Below are 16,593 nucleotides of genomic sequence, written 5' to 3' on the forward strand. Positions count from 1 at the left end.
AATTAAACTACTAGGCTCTTTCTTGAATCTGATGTGCTATACCCCACACGTGGAACAAAATCCCTCCTCCTATTACCTGTTAACGTCCCAACCTAGGTGTCCCTTCTTCCAATCTTCCCTGATCTCCCTACCCAAAAAGGACTTCTCTATCATAAAATTTTCCTAGAGCTCTGTCTGGATTTCTCCTTTCCCTGAATACATTTTATTTTGGATTATATTTGAGTATGTGTAATATATTTTACAAGATTATAAGCTCCAGAAAGGCAAGAACTATGTCACTTTTCATCTTTGTATTCTAGCATTTAACATAAATGTTTGCATAGCACATTGTAAGAATTTAGTGAATGTTTGACTTCAACAGCAGAAAATAATAGCTTAAGGGAAAATGTTTGGTCACTAAATAGGATTAGATAGTTAAGAATTTGTAATAGAATTTGTCCCTTATACATAACTTATAAACTTTCATCTCAGGCATAAGAACCATGATCATATTTCACAAAAATATCTGAGAGCATACCTAGGAGAATATACCACCTTAAGTACTCTAATCCAAACTGATATAGATTTGTATGTTAAATATTTGGACAGAATGACAAAACCAGGCATACAGGTTCTTTTATCAAGTGAAATTTTAATATTAATCTTTAACATGGCAAGTAAGCAAACTATAGAACAGCAAACATTCACTCTAAATAATTAGCTATGATTCCTCCTTGTCTTAACTTTAGTGTTTAGAAGCATGTTCCTCCTCATTCTTTGGGGCAGTTAGGAAATATTCTACTCCAACAGCTACTAAAAATGCTCCAAAACCCCATTTGAATCCTCTTGACAAAGCAGCCCACAAAGTAGCAGGTTTTCCAAAACGACCCATGTATCGCCAAGCTTCATTGCTAGGGGTAAAAAAAAAATAATAAAATAAAAGTCTTAGTTACAATTACCTGGTTGTAAAATTTCATGTTTAATCCTTAACTTTCAGGTAGACATACGCAGAAGACCTAATAGCAATCAGTTAGCTACCTTTCCATTGAATAACATAGACTGGTCTATTTATGCCTGAATTTAACATGTAAAATAAAGATAATCAGGCAGCTAGGCGGCACAGTGAGTAGAGCACCGGCCCTGGAGTCAGGAGGACCCGAGTTCAAATCCGGCCTCAGACACCTGACACATGTACTAGCTGTGTGACCTTGGGTAAGTCACTTAACCCCAATTCCCCTGCCAAAAAACCAAAAACAAAACAAATAAAATAATCTATGAAGGAACAATCATGTATTTCAGAGTAGCCTTGTTACTTTAGATTTTACTGAGTTAAAAGTTATCCAGCCTGATTTTTCTCCTATGTCTAGAGAGAGTAAGTATGCTATTATAAAAGTATTTAATAAAATCCTGGGTCTCTGGGATGAATCCAGCCAGGCACAAGACTATAATCACTTAATGGGGATTACTGCTGTTTTCAGAGAGAGGGACCTACACTGAGAAGCACAAATTATTGTTTCTTGCTCTGGCCTTTTTCCTTCCGGCTACTTTTAAAACAGAAGGGTTAATTGAGCCAATAGCACTTTAGGAAAGAATATCCTGTTCACTTTTCTCATGGTGGCAAAGAACTGGAAATTTAGGGGAAGCTCAGCAATTGGAGAATGGCTGAACAAGTTGAGCAGTCTGATTTTAGAAAAACCCAGAAAGGTTTTTCTGAAATCAGCCTGCTTGTCATTTCTTATGGCTAGAAAGACTTACATGAACAGATGCAAAATGAAATCAGCAGAAACAAGAGAACAGTGTACACAGTAACAGCAATACTTTACGACGATCAACTGTGAATGACTTAGCTATTCTCAGCAATATAACGATCCAAGATGATTCCAAATGACTCATGATGAAAAGTGCTACCCACATCCAGAGAAAGAACTGGAGTCTGAACACAGATTGAAGCATACTATTTTCACTTTATTTTTTTCATGGTTTTTTCTTTTGGTCTGTTTCTTTTTTCACAATATGACTAATATGGAAATATGTTTGCACATATATAAGCTATATCAAATTGCTTACCATCTTGGGCGGGGAGAGATTAGGGAGGGAGGGAGAAAATTTGGAACTCAAAATTTAAAAAATGAATATTAAAAATTGTCTTTACATATAATTGGGAAAATATTATTTAAAAAATAAAAAAGAATATCCTGCTCGATGTAAGGAAAACAACGGGTATGACTAATTTTCCTACAAACACAATTACCCTGAATAAATATAGATTACCACTCAAAAGTCTTCCTAAAATCACTGACTGAAATTGTTAGAGACGAGACGTATAAGATCAATTTAGATGATGATAACTTCTCTTCTAGAGCACAAAATATGCCATGACTCACTGATCCCTGCATTATGTGGTATCTGTGGAAAAGCTTTTATCACCCATCAGGAGGACTCCTGATGCATGCAAGAGGGTACAGCTAACAAAAAGTCAACATAATGCAAAATTAAAAAATTTTTTCTTCAGGAAAGGATATATAGGAAATGACAACTGACGACATTTTAACTGATGTTAGGGGAAGATTACATCCAAACAATTGAGGTTCTCTTACCGGCCCCATGGATCCCTGAGACCTTGCTTAGCCAACCTGTCCTGGACTCGCTGTAGTGGTGTTCCTTCTATCTTCCACTGTTTGTAATCAGGGAGTTCAATTTTTTCATGACCATGTCCATGCTCATGTCCATGTGCCATGCCTATAGAAAGAAATTAAAATAAGCAAGAAGTATATAGCCTATGATTTCAGGACATAAAGGTTAATCATAAGAAGGTAAGGCCTTTTTCGTTTGCTTCTATCTGTAACCCCAATGCTTAGCACAGTGCCTGGCTCAGAGTAAAGGTCTAATAAATGCTTTATCTCTCAATGATAGCTTATATCTTTAGAGCATTTTGTAAACCTTACTTTCCTCAAAGCAATAGTCCATTGAATATAGCAGGGACTTAATAAATGTTTGTTGAACTGCAACCCTGTAAGGTAGGTAGAACAAATGGTATTATCCCAATTTTATCACATTGCTAGGTTTTTTTTTAATCATATAACCCCAACTCCAAGATTACACAGTAAATATCCAAGTTGGGTTTTTAATGTCGCTAAAAGGATGATTAAAAAGGGTTTAAGATGAGGTAAAAACCTCTTATTGAAAGAGAAATTACAGGATTGACAGGGGTAACTCAGCATTTGTCATAGAACACAGAGAAATTCAAAATGCAGGGTAGTACTGAAAAAATTGGGTATAGTCAGTCTATTTAAAAAATAACTTAATTTTTAAAAATATCAGTTGAAGTATGGTATGGTAAAGAGAGAATCTAATTTGAAATCAGAGGACCTAAGTTTGATTCTCAGATCTGATATTTATATCTTTATTAGCATGAACAGACATACTATCTCTTGGCCTTAGTTTCTTCATCTATAAAACAGCACGACGGTGATAAATCAGTAGTGACAAACTCAAATAGAAAGGGGGACCACCTCTGGACTAGATGATCACAATGGTCCCTTTGAGTTTTGTTATGATCCTAGGCAAGAATACCATTTTTTAAGCCATTCATCTGATTTTATTTCCATGTTCATAAAATTAGATATTGATTTGGAACTGGGAGGTACTTTTGAGAACTTCTAGTCTAACTCTTTCGTTTTGCAAAAAAAGGAATTAAGCATCTGAGCTCAGAACTAGAGCCCAAATCTTCTGGCTTTAAATCAAGTGCTTTTTCTACCTTCAAGACATTTGCTGATATGATTTAAATTAAAAATAAACAAACCGTGTTGTCTTTTTACATCGCCTTTACTTCTGAACATATGATTCCTCGCATGCCTAACTTGCAAGCTATTCCTTAAACTTTTTTTTTAAAAGAGGCAATTTAGCAAAAGCAATCAACACATCCATTGAGTCAGGCAGTATTACATGCAACGTCCGACCCCCATAGTTCTCCAGCTCTACAAAGGAAGGTACATTTTCTCATCCCTTCTTTGGGGTCAAGCTTGGTCATTATCATTATACAGCATTCTACTTCTTGTGTTTTTTTTTTTGTTCCTGCCATTTACACTGCTGTAGTTGTGTAATATTGTGTAATATTTGTGTAATAATTTCCTGGTTCTGCTTATTTCTTTTTGCACATGAATATCCATAAGGTCCTAGAAGGCAGAGACAGTTTTTACCTTTCTCGGTATCCCCATGGATTAGCCTAGCACATAGTAATCACTTATAAATGACTGGTAATTGTTCAATTTTAAAGCTAAATTGTGATGGCTCTAAATGGTGGTTTGGCTAAAGCTGGTGGTTCTAAATGTTAAGATCTAGATAAATCTTTTTAAAAATAACTGAAAAGCTTTTTCCCCCCTTCAAATATTTTCATCCATAAATTAAATATTCCCTTTATGTATTAAAGTGCTTTGGAGTAAAGTTGTATACATTTATATGTCAGCCGTAAATGATAATTTTTTGAGGCAAGGGATATAACTTTATTTGGTAGGTGATATTGGGGAAGTACAAATTGTTCACTTTTCTTTTAGATTAATAAATGTGCCAGAGATTAAAGAATTAAGGTATCTTCACCTTATAAGGGCAGGGGAGGGAATGCAGTATTTTTCCACTCCAGTTTTGGTACTGCTCTTTAGCATTGTATGAGGTAAAAACTCTAAGACTAGCCTCCATCAGGACCAATTCAAATGCCCTTCATACATGGTTCTGCTTGCATTAGAGACTCAATGAGACGCTATTTTCCCTCTAACAACCGAAGAGCCTAGAAACCAGTGACATGATGTGAAGAAAACAGGTCAAGCTGTCTAAGTTTGGTAAACATACAAATAAGCCAAATGGCATACTGCAAAAAGAAGGCGGTTGATTTTACAGGAGCTTTTTAGGAAGGGGCTTTTAAAAAAAAAACATTATTTTGTTATATTACTTTCCTACATTCCCCCCACTCCATCCTCAATAGTACTTTTCAATAAAAAAAAGTTAAGCAAAACAGCCTAAAAAACTGAGGGTGACTGAGTTTGTGTTACTTTCCACTTTTGTAGTTTATTGTTTAAGAGAAAGGGTAGGAACTTGACTTTTAATAATCTGAACCAGCATTGTCCACTGATGTTACTACTTTTAAAATTCAACAAACATAAATGCCTACTATGTTTAAAAAGCTGTGCCAGGGAAACAAAGATGAAGAACAACAGTCCCCCTCCTTAAAGAGTATTGTGCTAGATACAAGGGACGATGTCAAAGACATGTAGGGCAATCTTTGCCTTCAACAAGTTTGTAGTGTAGTAGACAGAAGAGATGCCTACATACTCTATAACATCACACAGTATCTTTGCTCTTCAATTTACTACAATAAGTAACAACAGCTTTATCTATATGGTGCCTTAAAGTTTGCAAAGTACTCTACATACATTATATCACTTGATCTTCACAGAAAATTTGTATACTGTACTTTGCGTAAATCATTTAGTATCTTGGGACTTCAACTATCCTAATTCATAAAGTCACTGGATTAAATTATCTCTGAAGTCCTTTCCAAACCTAAAACCCTATACTAAAACTAGTTTTAGATCTGAAGATTTTAAAGTGCCAGGGAGATACCAGCTACTGAAAGTCCTATAAGTACTTAGGAGATGTGAGTTTAGAGCTGAGAAGATGGGTAAGGACTGGCGATTAAAATTCTGGCAGTCATCTGCAGAAAGACAGTAGATGAAGCTGTGGTAATGAATGATGTCAACAAGGAATGGATTGTAGAGAAAGAAAAGGGCCAAGGACAGACTCTTACGGAATATGTATGCACTATGAAATAAGCCTGGAATGACAAATTAAAGCCAAATTATGGAGAGAATAACACACCTGTGCACTGGAAGTATCAGTTCTGTGCTTAAGGAATTAGAAAGAGGATGAACTAACAAAAGGCAGAGAAGCAATTCAGAGGTGTGGCTGAAGTTAAGGGAGGAGGGAAGACTATTGGAGAGGTAGCAAAAAAGGGTCAAATGCTCAATGAAAATAAGTAATGCAAAAAGGCTATTAGGTTTGGCAAACAGAATACCACTACCCGGGAGAGAGCAGTTTCAACACAACGATGGGGGTCCACCCCTCACTTCATCTAGGACAAAAGGCTGAAAAGAGCAGGTAATGATCAATTATAGACAACCTTTTAAAAAATTAGCACAGAAAGGAAAGACAGACATGGGATAATAACTGTATAAGTTGAAAGGTCAAAGGAAGGTCGTCCTTCCTTCCTTTCTTTCTCCCTCACTCAAATCAAAGTCAACTGCAAGTCATGTCATCATTTGCCTGATGTCATGGTCCTCTTGGAGAACGAAGAACAAACACAACAACGACCTTTTTTTCCTTCTTTATTATAAAGACTGAGTGGTCTCAGCATGTTTGTAGGCATATGGGAAGGGGACTGTTGAAAAAAGTTGAAGATATATAAGGGGAGATGACCGCTGGATTAAGGTCATGAAGGAGGCAACAGAGATTTGGATACAGTCAGTCTGTGCTAGGCACAGGGAAGGCACTTCCCTGTTGCTGAATACAACAGAAAGACCAAAGACGGTCCCGGCCCTCCAGGAGCCTACAATCTTACAGAGTAGAAGTAAAGGAATTTAGAGAAGGCAGGGAACAAGCATTTCTCGAGCCTGGAAGTCAGGATATTAACTCATTTGATTCGCTTTAGTGAGTAACCAGATGTTAGGACAGAAGAAGCAGACAAGAATTCCGGGCTTCGAAGATTGAGAAGAGGGGCGGGGTGGTAGTGGTAAATGCGCTCCCTTCGGGTGGCCTCAATCTGCTCCGTGCACTAAGTGTTTGGGGCATCTGCTCTCTAAGTGTTAGGGGTGGGGATGGGGAGCGGTGTCACTGGTGGCAAGATGAAATCGAATGGGTAATCGACAAAGGCGATAAAAATAGGCCCTGTACCCTGAACTACGGTAGCTGAAATCGCTGTGTTGTAGCAGGCCCTCACACAAGTGCAAGTTAGAAGACACTACACATGGATAGCGAAGGTCAGAGTGACCCGACAGTGTCAATGGTGGGGGAGGGAGCTCCTGGACACAGATCCAAGAGAAAGATGATTCGAACAGGAGAATAAGAGGAAGAAGGGTTTCCCGAAGCGGGGGCGGGCCTGGTCCGAGGGCACCAAGGAGAGCAACGCGAGGGTCTGGGGTACCCTTCTGTGCTCCCCCGACGCGACCCCCCCCAAGGGGCAGACGCGTCCCACCTTCCCTGTCCCCAGACCCGCCGGTCTCGCACCTTTTCTCTCCCTTCCCCCCGCTCTCCTCCCGGAGTTACCTGACAGGAATCTTGACCTCCCCGGGACACGGGAATCTCAACACCGCCCCCCACCTCCCCCCCCCCAGCCAGAGTCAAGAGGAAGCGGAAGTTGAGAGGACGGAACTACCTCGGGGCGCGGGGGGAACCGGAGGCTTGTTGAAGCGTTCCAAGAGTAGCGGGGAGATAGGGAAGGCGGGACGCAGAAGATAAAAGAGTGATGCGGGAAGGGAAGAGGCCCTAACTTGCCTGCCTCATTGCTGAACCATTTTTGTCCTGACTGCTTAAAAGAAAGCGACTGAAGCCGAGGCTTGGAGCGCGGAGGGGAACGGGATTTAGGTTGCGGAACCCTTTGGGTGATGCACGCAGCCGAAGGCGGGGTAGGGGGCGGGAAATGTGGAAAGAGCTCAGCGGCCAATGAGCGTGTCCGTTGTTGAGGGCGTGGGGCCGCCCAATGGGAGGGCGGGTTGTTGTGTTGCAGTTGGCCGGCCGCTGTGAGAGGCGGCGGCGGCAGCTCCTGGAGCAGGAAGGGTACGGCGGCAGTGACAGGTAGGCGCCTGCTGAGCGGTCGAAGAACTCGACGCGGCCGACGCGGATGGGTGGTTCCCTCCTTGGCCGAGTGAACGAGAGCGCGCCGCGCTGGAGGGACTGAACGTAGGGAGAGGGTCTGGGAGCCCGAGGGGTCCTCAGTCAGTCAGCTGCTTCCGAGCCTCTGGCTGCCCAGGTAAACGCCTGCAGGGTCGTGAGAAGGAGGTGGCTGCGGCTGCTCGTGAAGACCCTGGCGGGGGCGGCGCGAGGAGCCCCGGGGCTGGGGTTCGAGGTGGGGCCTGCGGGGCCGGGAGTAAAGAAGGTGTAGCTTGGGGTGCAGGGAATTCCTCGCCCCTAGCTTGAGGCTTTGCTAGCACCTGAGTGAAACGAGCCTCCTTGCTGAGGTGTTGGGATGGAGGTGGGGGGTAGGTGGGATGCGAGGAAGAAAAGGTTCAGCGGTACAGACCAGGCAGCCAGATCCTCGGAGCCCTTTGTAGGTGCAAGTTATGTAACCCTTGGTTATTTCACACTCACAGACAGCAGTAGAGACACACCGTTCATCTCTCTGCTGGATGGAGGGGTTGATGTGTATGGCCCGGGTGCTCTGGGAGGACTGTCGGGCCACACGGGCGAGACTAGAGGAGTCACGGAGAGCTTATGCCAGATGTGTATTTGTTAAGTCTCGGGGTTGAGAGGTTTGTTTTGGAACAGGTTTTAAAGTTTCGCGGCTTGTGAATTTATTTTTGCTTTACTTCTAAAGACTGATAGCGCCGTTTTGAATGTTTTTCTTCCTTCAGGAAAGAAGAGACGCTTGAGCTTCGGATATCAACAGTAAGAGGTAGGTATAAATTGGGAGCTTGCTTTGGGAGGAGGTGTAATGAATGGGAAACTCGGTGTTGCATCGTTATTACCAGAGAATAGGAGCCTTGGGAATGTGCTGCAAAGAAAATGACTTGAAATTACAAACATAACTACAAATACTGTTTGCTGTGGCTTTTTAAAAGACTTATTTACTTGTTAAGGGAACATTCTTGAAAATGTTTTCCTAGCTGTAACTAGCTGTAAATATTCTGTGTTTAAGTTGGTTATAATTTTCTTGTTATAAAGGTAATAATTGACTGCAAATGCCTGAAACATGTCAGTTTGGTATGTAAGATGAAATAAATAGCGACAAAATTGCAGGTACTTCCTTAATATTTATTATGGAAGAACAAATTCTGACTGGATTAAAAAGCCTGGCTTGTAAAACATAGGAAAAATGGAATTTTGAGATAGGATTATTTAAATGATAGACAAAATTCTTGATTTCATATATTTTTAAACAAATGAGGGCAAAAGTGGTTTTAGCAAGTATGTCATTTTCTTAAACTTACTCTCAAGTATTATAATATGCTGGTACCCAGTGTCAGAACTACTTCTTAAATAGAGTATCTCTCCCCTCCCCCATGGTAATTTCACCATTATAATCATATCTAATTTTGAATTTCAGGTGGAGAAAAATGATGATTCTTTGAGAATCAGTTAACAAGTATTTGTGTCCTAGACACTATGCAAAGAGAGTGATTTTATTTTAAATATTTTTATGTTTTTAACTAACCTTGTCTTTTCTTCGCATAGCATGTCTCCAATCCTTCCTTTTAGTAAAATCCTTGTAATCTGAAATTTTATTTACAAATGTGCTAAGATGCCTGAAAGTAAATTTTGCTTTTGTGCCTGTGTTGTTTTTTTCTTGTTATGTAACCAAAATACCAGACTATTTGGAGAGCTAATGACTAATTCTGAATGGCCAGCAGGTGTCATTGTAGAATATAATTGGGTTGAACATTATATGGAAATGAATTCCTGTATCTTGAGGAATAGTAAGCCAAGTTAGGGATTACTTAAAATTATGTATAAGGATATTAATTATTGATATTAAGCAGTCATTAAGATTTTAGTATTTTTCTTATTTTCAGTTCAAGCAGCATGTATTCAATACCTCTCATGTGTACTGTGCTAGGGTCTGAGGATATAAAGATGAAAAATGATATAATTCTTGCCTTCAAGGAGTTTGTAATTTAATATTAAAGTGTGATGTGATGGGGAAGGGAAAGGAATAAGCATCTATATAACATCTACTGTGCTAAAGTACTGTGCTAAATATTTTCTCATTTGAACTTCACAACAACCCTTTGAGGTGGGTGCTGTTATTTTCCCCATTTTACAGTTGAGGAAATGGAGGCAGACAGAACTTAAATGATGTGTCTCTCAGGGTCACCCAGTTGGTGAGTGTCTGAGGTCGAATTTGAACTCATCTTCGTGACTCCAGGCACAGTGCCACCTAGCTTCCTAATTGCCTAAAGCACAGGAACAGTAAAATAGGAATGAGAGATTCGTTGATAGGGAATTATTTATGGCTGGAGATCAGGGAAGGCTTCATTAGAGGACGTTAGCAACTGAATAGGAGCCTGGAGAATATTTCTATAGGTAGAGATGATGATGTATGGAGGGGGAGGGGGAACTTTCAGATATGATTGGAGTGTCTTTGTGAAAAGTTAGTACAAAAACTGGAAAGTATGAAGAGTAGTCTAGTTTGGCGTTAGAATTTATGCCTTCGGGGAGTACTGTGAAAAAAGGTTGGAATGATAGGTTAAAATCAAATTGTGAAGATGGAGTGTCAGATCTTTAGGAAAATTACTCTGGTAGCCATATGAATCAGAGAGGGAACAGGCCAGAAGGGACACCACTATCGGGAAACTGCTAGTCTAGTTGAGAGGTAATGAGGTTCTCTATATTAGGTTCTTTGTAAAAGAGGAGATAGATGTCAGAAATACTGCAGAGACAGAATTTAGCAACTGCTTTTGGAGGTTAAGAGGGGAAAGAAAGATGAGTTTTGAGATTTTGAGTCTGAGTGCCTGGAATGATCTAACAGGAATAGAGATGTTTGGTAGGGGAGATTTAGGAAGAAAATAGATGTTAGTTTTGGACATGCTGAGTTTGAGATGCCATTAGGAATATAAAATTGATCTAAAATGAACCTGGAAATTGTTTTTAAATACCTAATTTATAAGCTTATTAATGTTACAGAAATTTTTACTTCTTTTAATGTGAAATTTTGATACTTGTAATTTGGAAGTATAAGTTCTAAAATCATTTTCTGCTTGACTTGATGATTTTTTAATCAAAAAAATACCAAGAAACTTAATACTGAAATGAAGTATGTGCATAATACCATCAAGAGAGTGACTAACGATAAATATAGTCATTTTTATTATGTCTCTCCTTCCAGAAGAGATGTACTTTTTAAATCTTTGTTTATGGTTTCCCAATTTTCCTTTTGTATCTAAAAAGTCTTTTCTTCTACCTTTCTTCTAGCTAATATTCTGTGAACTTCCAGAATGTTGTTCTACCTATTTATCATGGGCAGACTAATATATCCTAGAGGGGATTGGCTCAAAAGGTTGAAAAGTAGAGCTCATGTTGAGCCCTATAACTTTCTGTACAGAAAGATTTGTTGTGCTAAAATCACTATTGCTTCCCTCACTGTATTAGTTACCGATATTATTGAAGTGTTTGATCTTGTTGAAGACCTAAGTGTTTATACTAGACCAAGAACCATGACATTTTGGTTATACAGAAGAGGTTTGCCAATTTCACAGACATTTTCATCCAGTTTTAACTTTTAAATTACTAAAAATTTACCAAATTTTCCCTTAGTATCATAGCTGTGGTACATCTAACAGTAAGCTGAAGTAGCCAGAAGAATATTGTCACTTCAATTTTAATTTCACTTATCCACTGTTACTTTTAGGCTTAGGTAATTTCTTTTTAGGATATAGGCCTATACTGAATTGTATTGCTGTTAGTGACTGTGAAAGATGTTTGATTTCATTGTTGGAAGGAACTCCTACCACCAGTAACAGCCTGATAGCAGTTTGCTACTTCTCTGTAACTTAGTAGATAAGACCTGGAGATTTGCCCTGGGGATGTAGAGGTTGAATGACTTGCTGAGAGTTATACAGATATTTATTAATATGTTTTATGTTCTATGCTGCCTCTTAACTTGAACTTCTAGAGTTACACTGATAAGATTTGGAGGAAAATTTTTTGGTCAAAGGTCTCATACCTTTTTCACTTTTTCATAAGATGTGTCTTAGTTGTAAACTTTGTTCTTTATACAAAAGGTCACAAAACTTGGACCCAGAAAACATTTTTTCCTTCCTAAGCTCATTCTGTTGACCATGACATGGATTCAGTGGGGAAATTAATCTTTCTTTTTCTTTAGATATGGAAAAAAGTTTGGCACGATACAGTACTAATTCATGTTAAAATGCTGAAAAAAAAAAAGCACAGGAATAAATGTACTTTTCATTAAAAAGGTAAACAGTATCATTCTTAAAAGTTTAAGTAGGTTATTTGTAACAGAGAAACAGTTTTTCCAGTAAGATCAGGGGTAAAACAAAACACCCATTCTCTTCACTGTTGTTTGGTGTAGTTCTAGAAGCTCTATAGCAATAAGAAAAAGCAAGAAATAAATGAATGAAGGAAACTACATAGGCAAGTAACTAAAACTACATAGGCAAAGAGGCAAAATTATTTATTTGTAATAGTTTACTTAAAGAATCCCAGAAATTCAACCACAGCAAAAGTAATAAAAATTAGTCTTCTTTCTTGATGTTTTAGAATTTCCTTGGATATTTTATTGCCATGGAGACATATACCTGAACAATAAAAAGATAGCCTTGAAGTGGGGGAAGTGGGGAGAGGAAGGAAGCGCTCCTAGGGAGACAGAAACAACTGAGAATTAGTTGAATACTATGCTGAGAACAGTGAATTTGTTGTTTTCAGCATTATAGTTTCTAGATTTGAAATGTAAGTAGCTTAAAGGCCCACTCAAACTATAGTAACAGTTTGATACTGATTGGCAATGTATGAATTCTAAAACAAATTATTTATTGCCTTAAAATGCACTGGACACAGAAAATATAACCAATTTACCTAAAAGTGAATCTTTTCCTCCTTACCTTGGACATCCTTGAATAACTGATTTCTTGTTCTGTTGAGTAATGATGTATTCCTTTGTCAGTTTTGCCTGTATCAGACTCTGTAAGCTAATAGTACCATTTAAAATTTTTTTTTGAGACTGGAATTAGTTCACTTGATTAGGTAGTAGGGAGAAAATAAGCATTAACAGGCACAGTTTCAGATTTAGTCATCTGTATTAATTTTTTTCTGTTTTGGCATTTCTTTTTCATAGTTTCTTCACTTTTATTCTGTCTTTAGATCTTTTATTTGTTAATATAGTCAGCAAAATAATAATAATGCATATTGGGCAATATAACATTGTGGTTGGGTTTTTTGGTTGTCTTTTTTTTTTTTTGTAGTCCAGTTTCTGATTTTTTTAAATGTAGCTATCTGAAGTGCTTTGGGTTTTTTATTTATTAATTTTCATCTGTAAATTGAGCACCACTTGTGTGGCCAGCACCAGGGAAGTGATTCTTGTCTTTGATGAATTTACAGTATAGTTGAAATGATTAGATATCTATGGCAACTGTAGATAATGTATATGAAAATGTGTGAATGGACTATGAACCCTACAGAAAATAAAAGAAACCATTATCAAAGCAGTAGGTAAAGTTTATGTTGAAGAAAATGTAAGATTTGGTTTTTTGGAGAGAGGATATTACAGGTGGCAGAAATAACCAATTTGAGATTAAGGATGGTCTGTGTAGGTGATATTAAGGAGATTAGTGTAAGTAGAATATAGGACCCATGCTAGAGCAACAAACTGAGAAATATTAATGGGTAAGATGGATTTTATTTATTCCAGGAAGAATTCAGATTCAATCTACTCAGTAGTCTATAAAATTTATTAAGCACCTACTATGTGCCAGGCACTGTACTAAGTGCTGGGGATATATATATATATAAGAAAAAGAATGAATGTTTCTTTACCTTGAGTTTACAGTCTAGTGAAGGAAGAGAATACATAAAAGAAAGTTGAAAAGATAGGAGGGTACTAAGCAGAATAACTGATGGGAAATGAAGAGTTAGATGGAAATTTCTGAGCCTATTGTAAAGGAAGGAGGAATTTATTGCTATATTCTTTAGTAAAAGGAGAGTGGCTACTGAGGGTGCTAAGGTGTTGAATTATCAAAGCTGAATCCATCTCCATGTTGATGAGATTTCAGGTAATAAGCTGGGGGGCACAGTTGAAACTAAGCAGAGCAACTTATAGGAAATGAAGGACTAAATCTGATAATGTATAGGGAATAATTAGAAAATGACATTAAAGAAGTGGGAAACAGGTAACTTGGAAAATTTTTTTTATAATAAATTTCACTGATAAAGGTCTCATATCCAAGATGTATAAGGAGTTGATTCAGATTTGTAAGATTTAAGAACCATTCCCTCATAGGTAAATGATCAAAGGATATGAATAGTTTCAAAGGACGAAATCCAAGCTATCAAAAATCATCTGACAAAATGTTCTAAATCAGTAGTAATTAAAGAAATTCAAATTAAAGCAATTTTGAGTTTCTACCTTGAACCTATCAAAGGAGACAAAAGAAGAAAATGACAGATATTGGAGGGATTGTGGGGGGGAAAGGTACACTTGCACTATTGGTGGAGCTGTGAATTGGTCCAACAATTCTGAAAAGCAATTTGGAACTATTCCCCAAAGGGCACTAAAATGTACATATATTTTAGCCCAGTGATACCATTAATCTTTTAGTCCCTATTCTTCAGGGCCTTTTCATCCCTTTTATTTATCAACTCCCATGTATATAATTACAGTCTCTGTGATGATGATTCTTAAATTCACCTATCCTGCCCCAAATTCTCTGCTGATCTCCAGTCTTATATCTCCAACGGCCTTTTAGACATTTTGAACTGAATATCTAGTAGACATCTTAAACTCATGTCCAAAACAGAACTCGTACCCCTAAACCCTCTACCTATCCCCTTCATTACTGTAGAGGGCAACAGCATCCTCCTGGTTACTTGCTCTGTCACCCCCTCATACCTAATTTCTGAGGTCTGTCAATTTCCACTTTGCAATGTTTCTCAAATATGTCTCCTCTCCTCTGATGCTACCACCATTCTCTAGTTCAGGCCCTCATCATCTCCCACCTTGATTATTGCCATAGCCTGTCTGCCTCAAATCGTTCCCCACTCCAAGCCATTTTTCAGTCTCTAAAGTGATTTTCCTAAAAGTGCAGGTCTGATCATATAAACACCCCTACTTAGTAAACTCTGGTGGCTTCCTTTTGAGCAAATACTCTTTTTGTCATTCAAACCCCTTCATAATCTAGCCCCTCCTGCCTTTCTATTCTTCTTATACCTTATTTCCCAACATGTACTTTTTGATCCAGTGATATTGGCTTCTCCTGGCTGTTCCATGAACAAGACATTTCATCTCTCAGCTCTGGGTATTCTCTCTGGCTATCTCCCATTTCTGGAATGCTCTCCCTCCATTCTGTGACCTCCCTGATTTCCTTTAAGTTTTAGCTAAAATCCTACCTTCTACAGGAAGTCTTCTCCAACCCCTCTTAATGTGGGTGCCTTCCCTTTGCTAATTATTTCCTGTTTGTGCTTGCTTGCTTTGTACATATCTATTTGCATGTTGTCCCCGCATTAAATTGCAAACTCTGAGGACGGGGACTATCTTTTGCCTCTTTTTGTATCTCCATTGCTTAGCAGTGTTCTGACACATGATAGGTGCTTAATAAATGTTTATTTATTGATTGGTTATAGCTGATACTTGGAATCAGCAGTGTTATTTATCCCACAAGGTCTGACTTTCACCTTGGCCAGTTGTTTTATATGTAGCATAACATTGATTTTTAATCGAACTTTTTTTCCTTTGAGAAAAATTAGAATTAAATTTGCCAGTAGTAGTGTTTGGTTTAAGTTAATGAGATAGTTGCTTCATCCTGGTAGACTAAGGTTGTATGTCAGAATTTTTTATTAGAGCATTACTAACATGAAAAATGGTTGTAATATAAAAAAGAAATTGGGCATATTTGGTTAACTTATTAAATTACTTTCTTTTATTGATGTATTCAAAGTATTTGAAATATTGCAAAGTTTAGTACTTTCTAAGGCAGTAGAAAATCACTGAAAACTAAATCCTTTCTTGATTTTTATCATACTTTTTTATACATCCATTTTTGTTAGCAGCAGCAGATTCTTGGACATGCCTTGAGACATTTTGGCATGATAGAAAGAGAAGGGAAGTAGAAGTCAGGAGACTTGGGACTAACTAGTTGTGTGATCTTGAGCAAGTACTTTTGTGACCCATAATGTCTCATCTGTAAAATGAAGGGCTTAAATAGTGGTCTCTAAAGGTCCCTCCTTCTTTAAAGGAGATAGTAGAGTAGTAGGAAAAATTACAGCAAGCTCCTCCTTTGTCCCCTACAACTCTAATAGTGACTGAATCCAGCAACAGTCTGCTGAAACTCCACATGAGATAAGCCCTAAGGTCGGTTGCTTAGTCACAGATCCAGGTCAGGAATTTGCAGAGCCCAGACCAAGGAGACAGCAATCAAATTTTTCCCTTTATCACTTTGGGGGCACTGAAAGCTTGCGGGTCCCCAGCTTAAGCTGTCCCTGAGATCCTGGAATAATTCAACATTTAATATACCCAAGAAAGCATTAGCATTTCCAGCTCAGACATTCCCTCCAGAAGTGTCACAGAGCCTAGCCCTTATAAAATCCAAAGTCAGGAAGTAGGCTGGAAGAATTAGCAGACAAAAAGGGAATCCCCCTAGGGATGTCCCCAATATAAACTCAGAAGAAAAGAATGACTCC

General features: G+C 38.3%; 2 protein-coding genes across 4 annotated transcripts in view; one reads left to right on the forward strand and one right to left on the reverse strand.

The window, feature by feature from the left end:
* Positions 1–611: 611 nt before the first annotated feature.
* NDUFB3 (NADH:ubiquinone oxidoreductase subunit B3) lies at positions 612–7,401 on the reverse strand. Its single transcript, XM_036756378.1, has 3 exons — positions 7,294–7,401; positions 2,577–2,718; positions 612–890 (listed from the first exon to the last, which is right to left on the reverse strand). Exons 2-3 carry the CDS (start codon positions 2,714–2,716, stop codon positions 725–727), a joined length of 306 nt encoding a protein of 101 aa, XP_036612273.1. The 5' UTR covers positions 2,717–2,718; positions 7,294–7,401; the 3' UTR covers positions 612–724.
* A 423-nt stretch (positions 7,402–7,824) lies between these two features.
* Positions 7,825–16,593, forward strand: part of FAM126B (family with sequence similarity 126 member B) — a 91,037-nt gene continuing 82,268 nt past the window's right edge. For all 3 annotated transcript variants that reach the window (XM_036756356.1, XM_036756355.1, XM_036756358.1), the window contains exons 1-2: positions 7,825–7,996; positions 8,598–8,638. The gene's annotated coding sequence lies outside the window, so the exon portion shown is untranslated. The remainder of the gene's footprint in view (positions 7,997–8,597; positions 8,639–16,593) is intronic.

The sequence above is a fragment of the Trichosurus vulpecula genome, chromosome 4 (genome assembly GCF_011100635.1).
Source record: "Trichosurus vulpecula isolate mTriVul1 chromosome 4, mTriVul1.pri, whole genome shotgun sequence".
In the NCBI taxonomy this organism is placed as follows: Eukaryota; Metazoa; Chordata; class Mammalia; order Diprotodontia; family Phalangeridae; genus Trichosurus; species Trichosurus vulpecula.

Coding starts and splice junctions, on each gene's coding strand:
- NDUFB3 (XM_036756378.1), bottom strand. CDS start 2,716: ATGGCACATGGACATGAGCATGGACATGGTCATGAAAAAATTGAACTC. Junction 891..2,576: donor CTCAGGGATCCATGGGGCCG/GTAAGAGAACCT, acceptor TTTTACCCCTAG/CAATGAAGCTTGGCGATACA.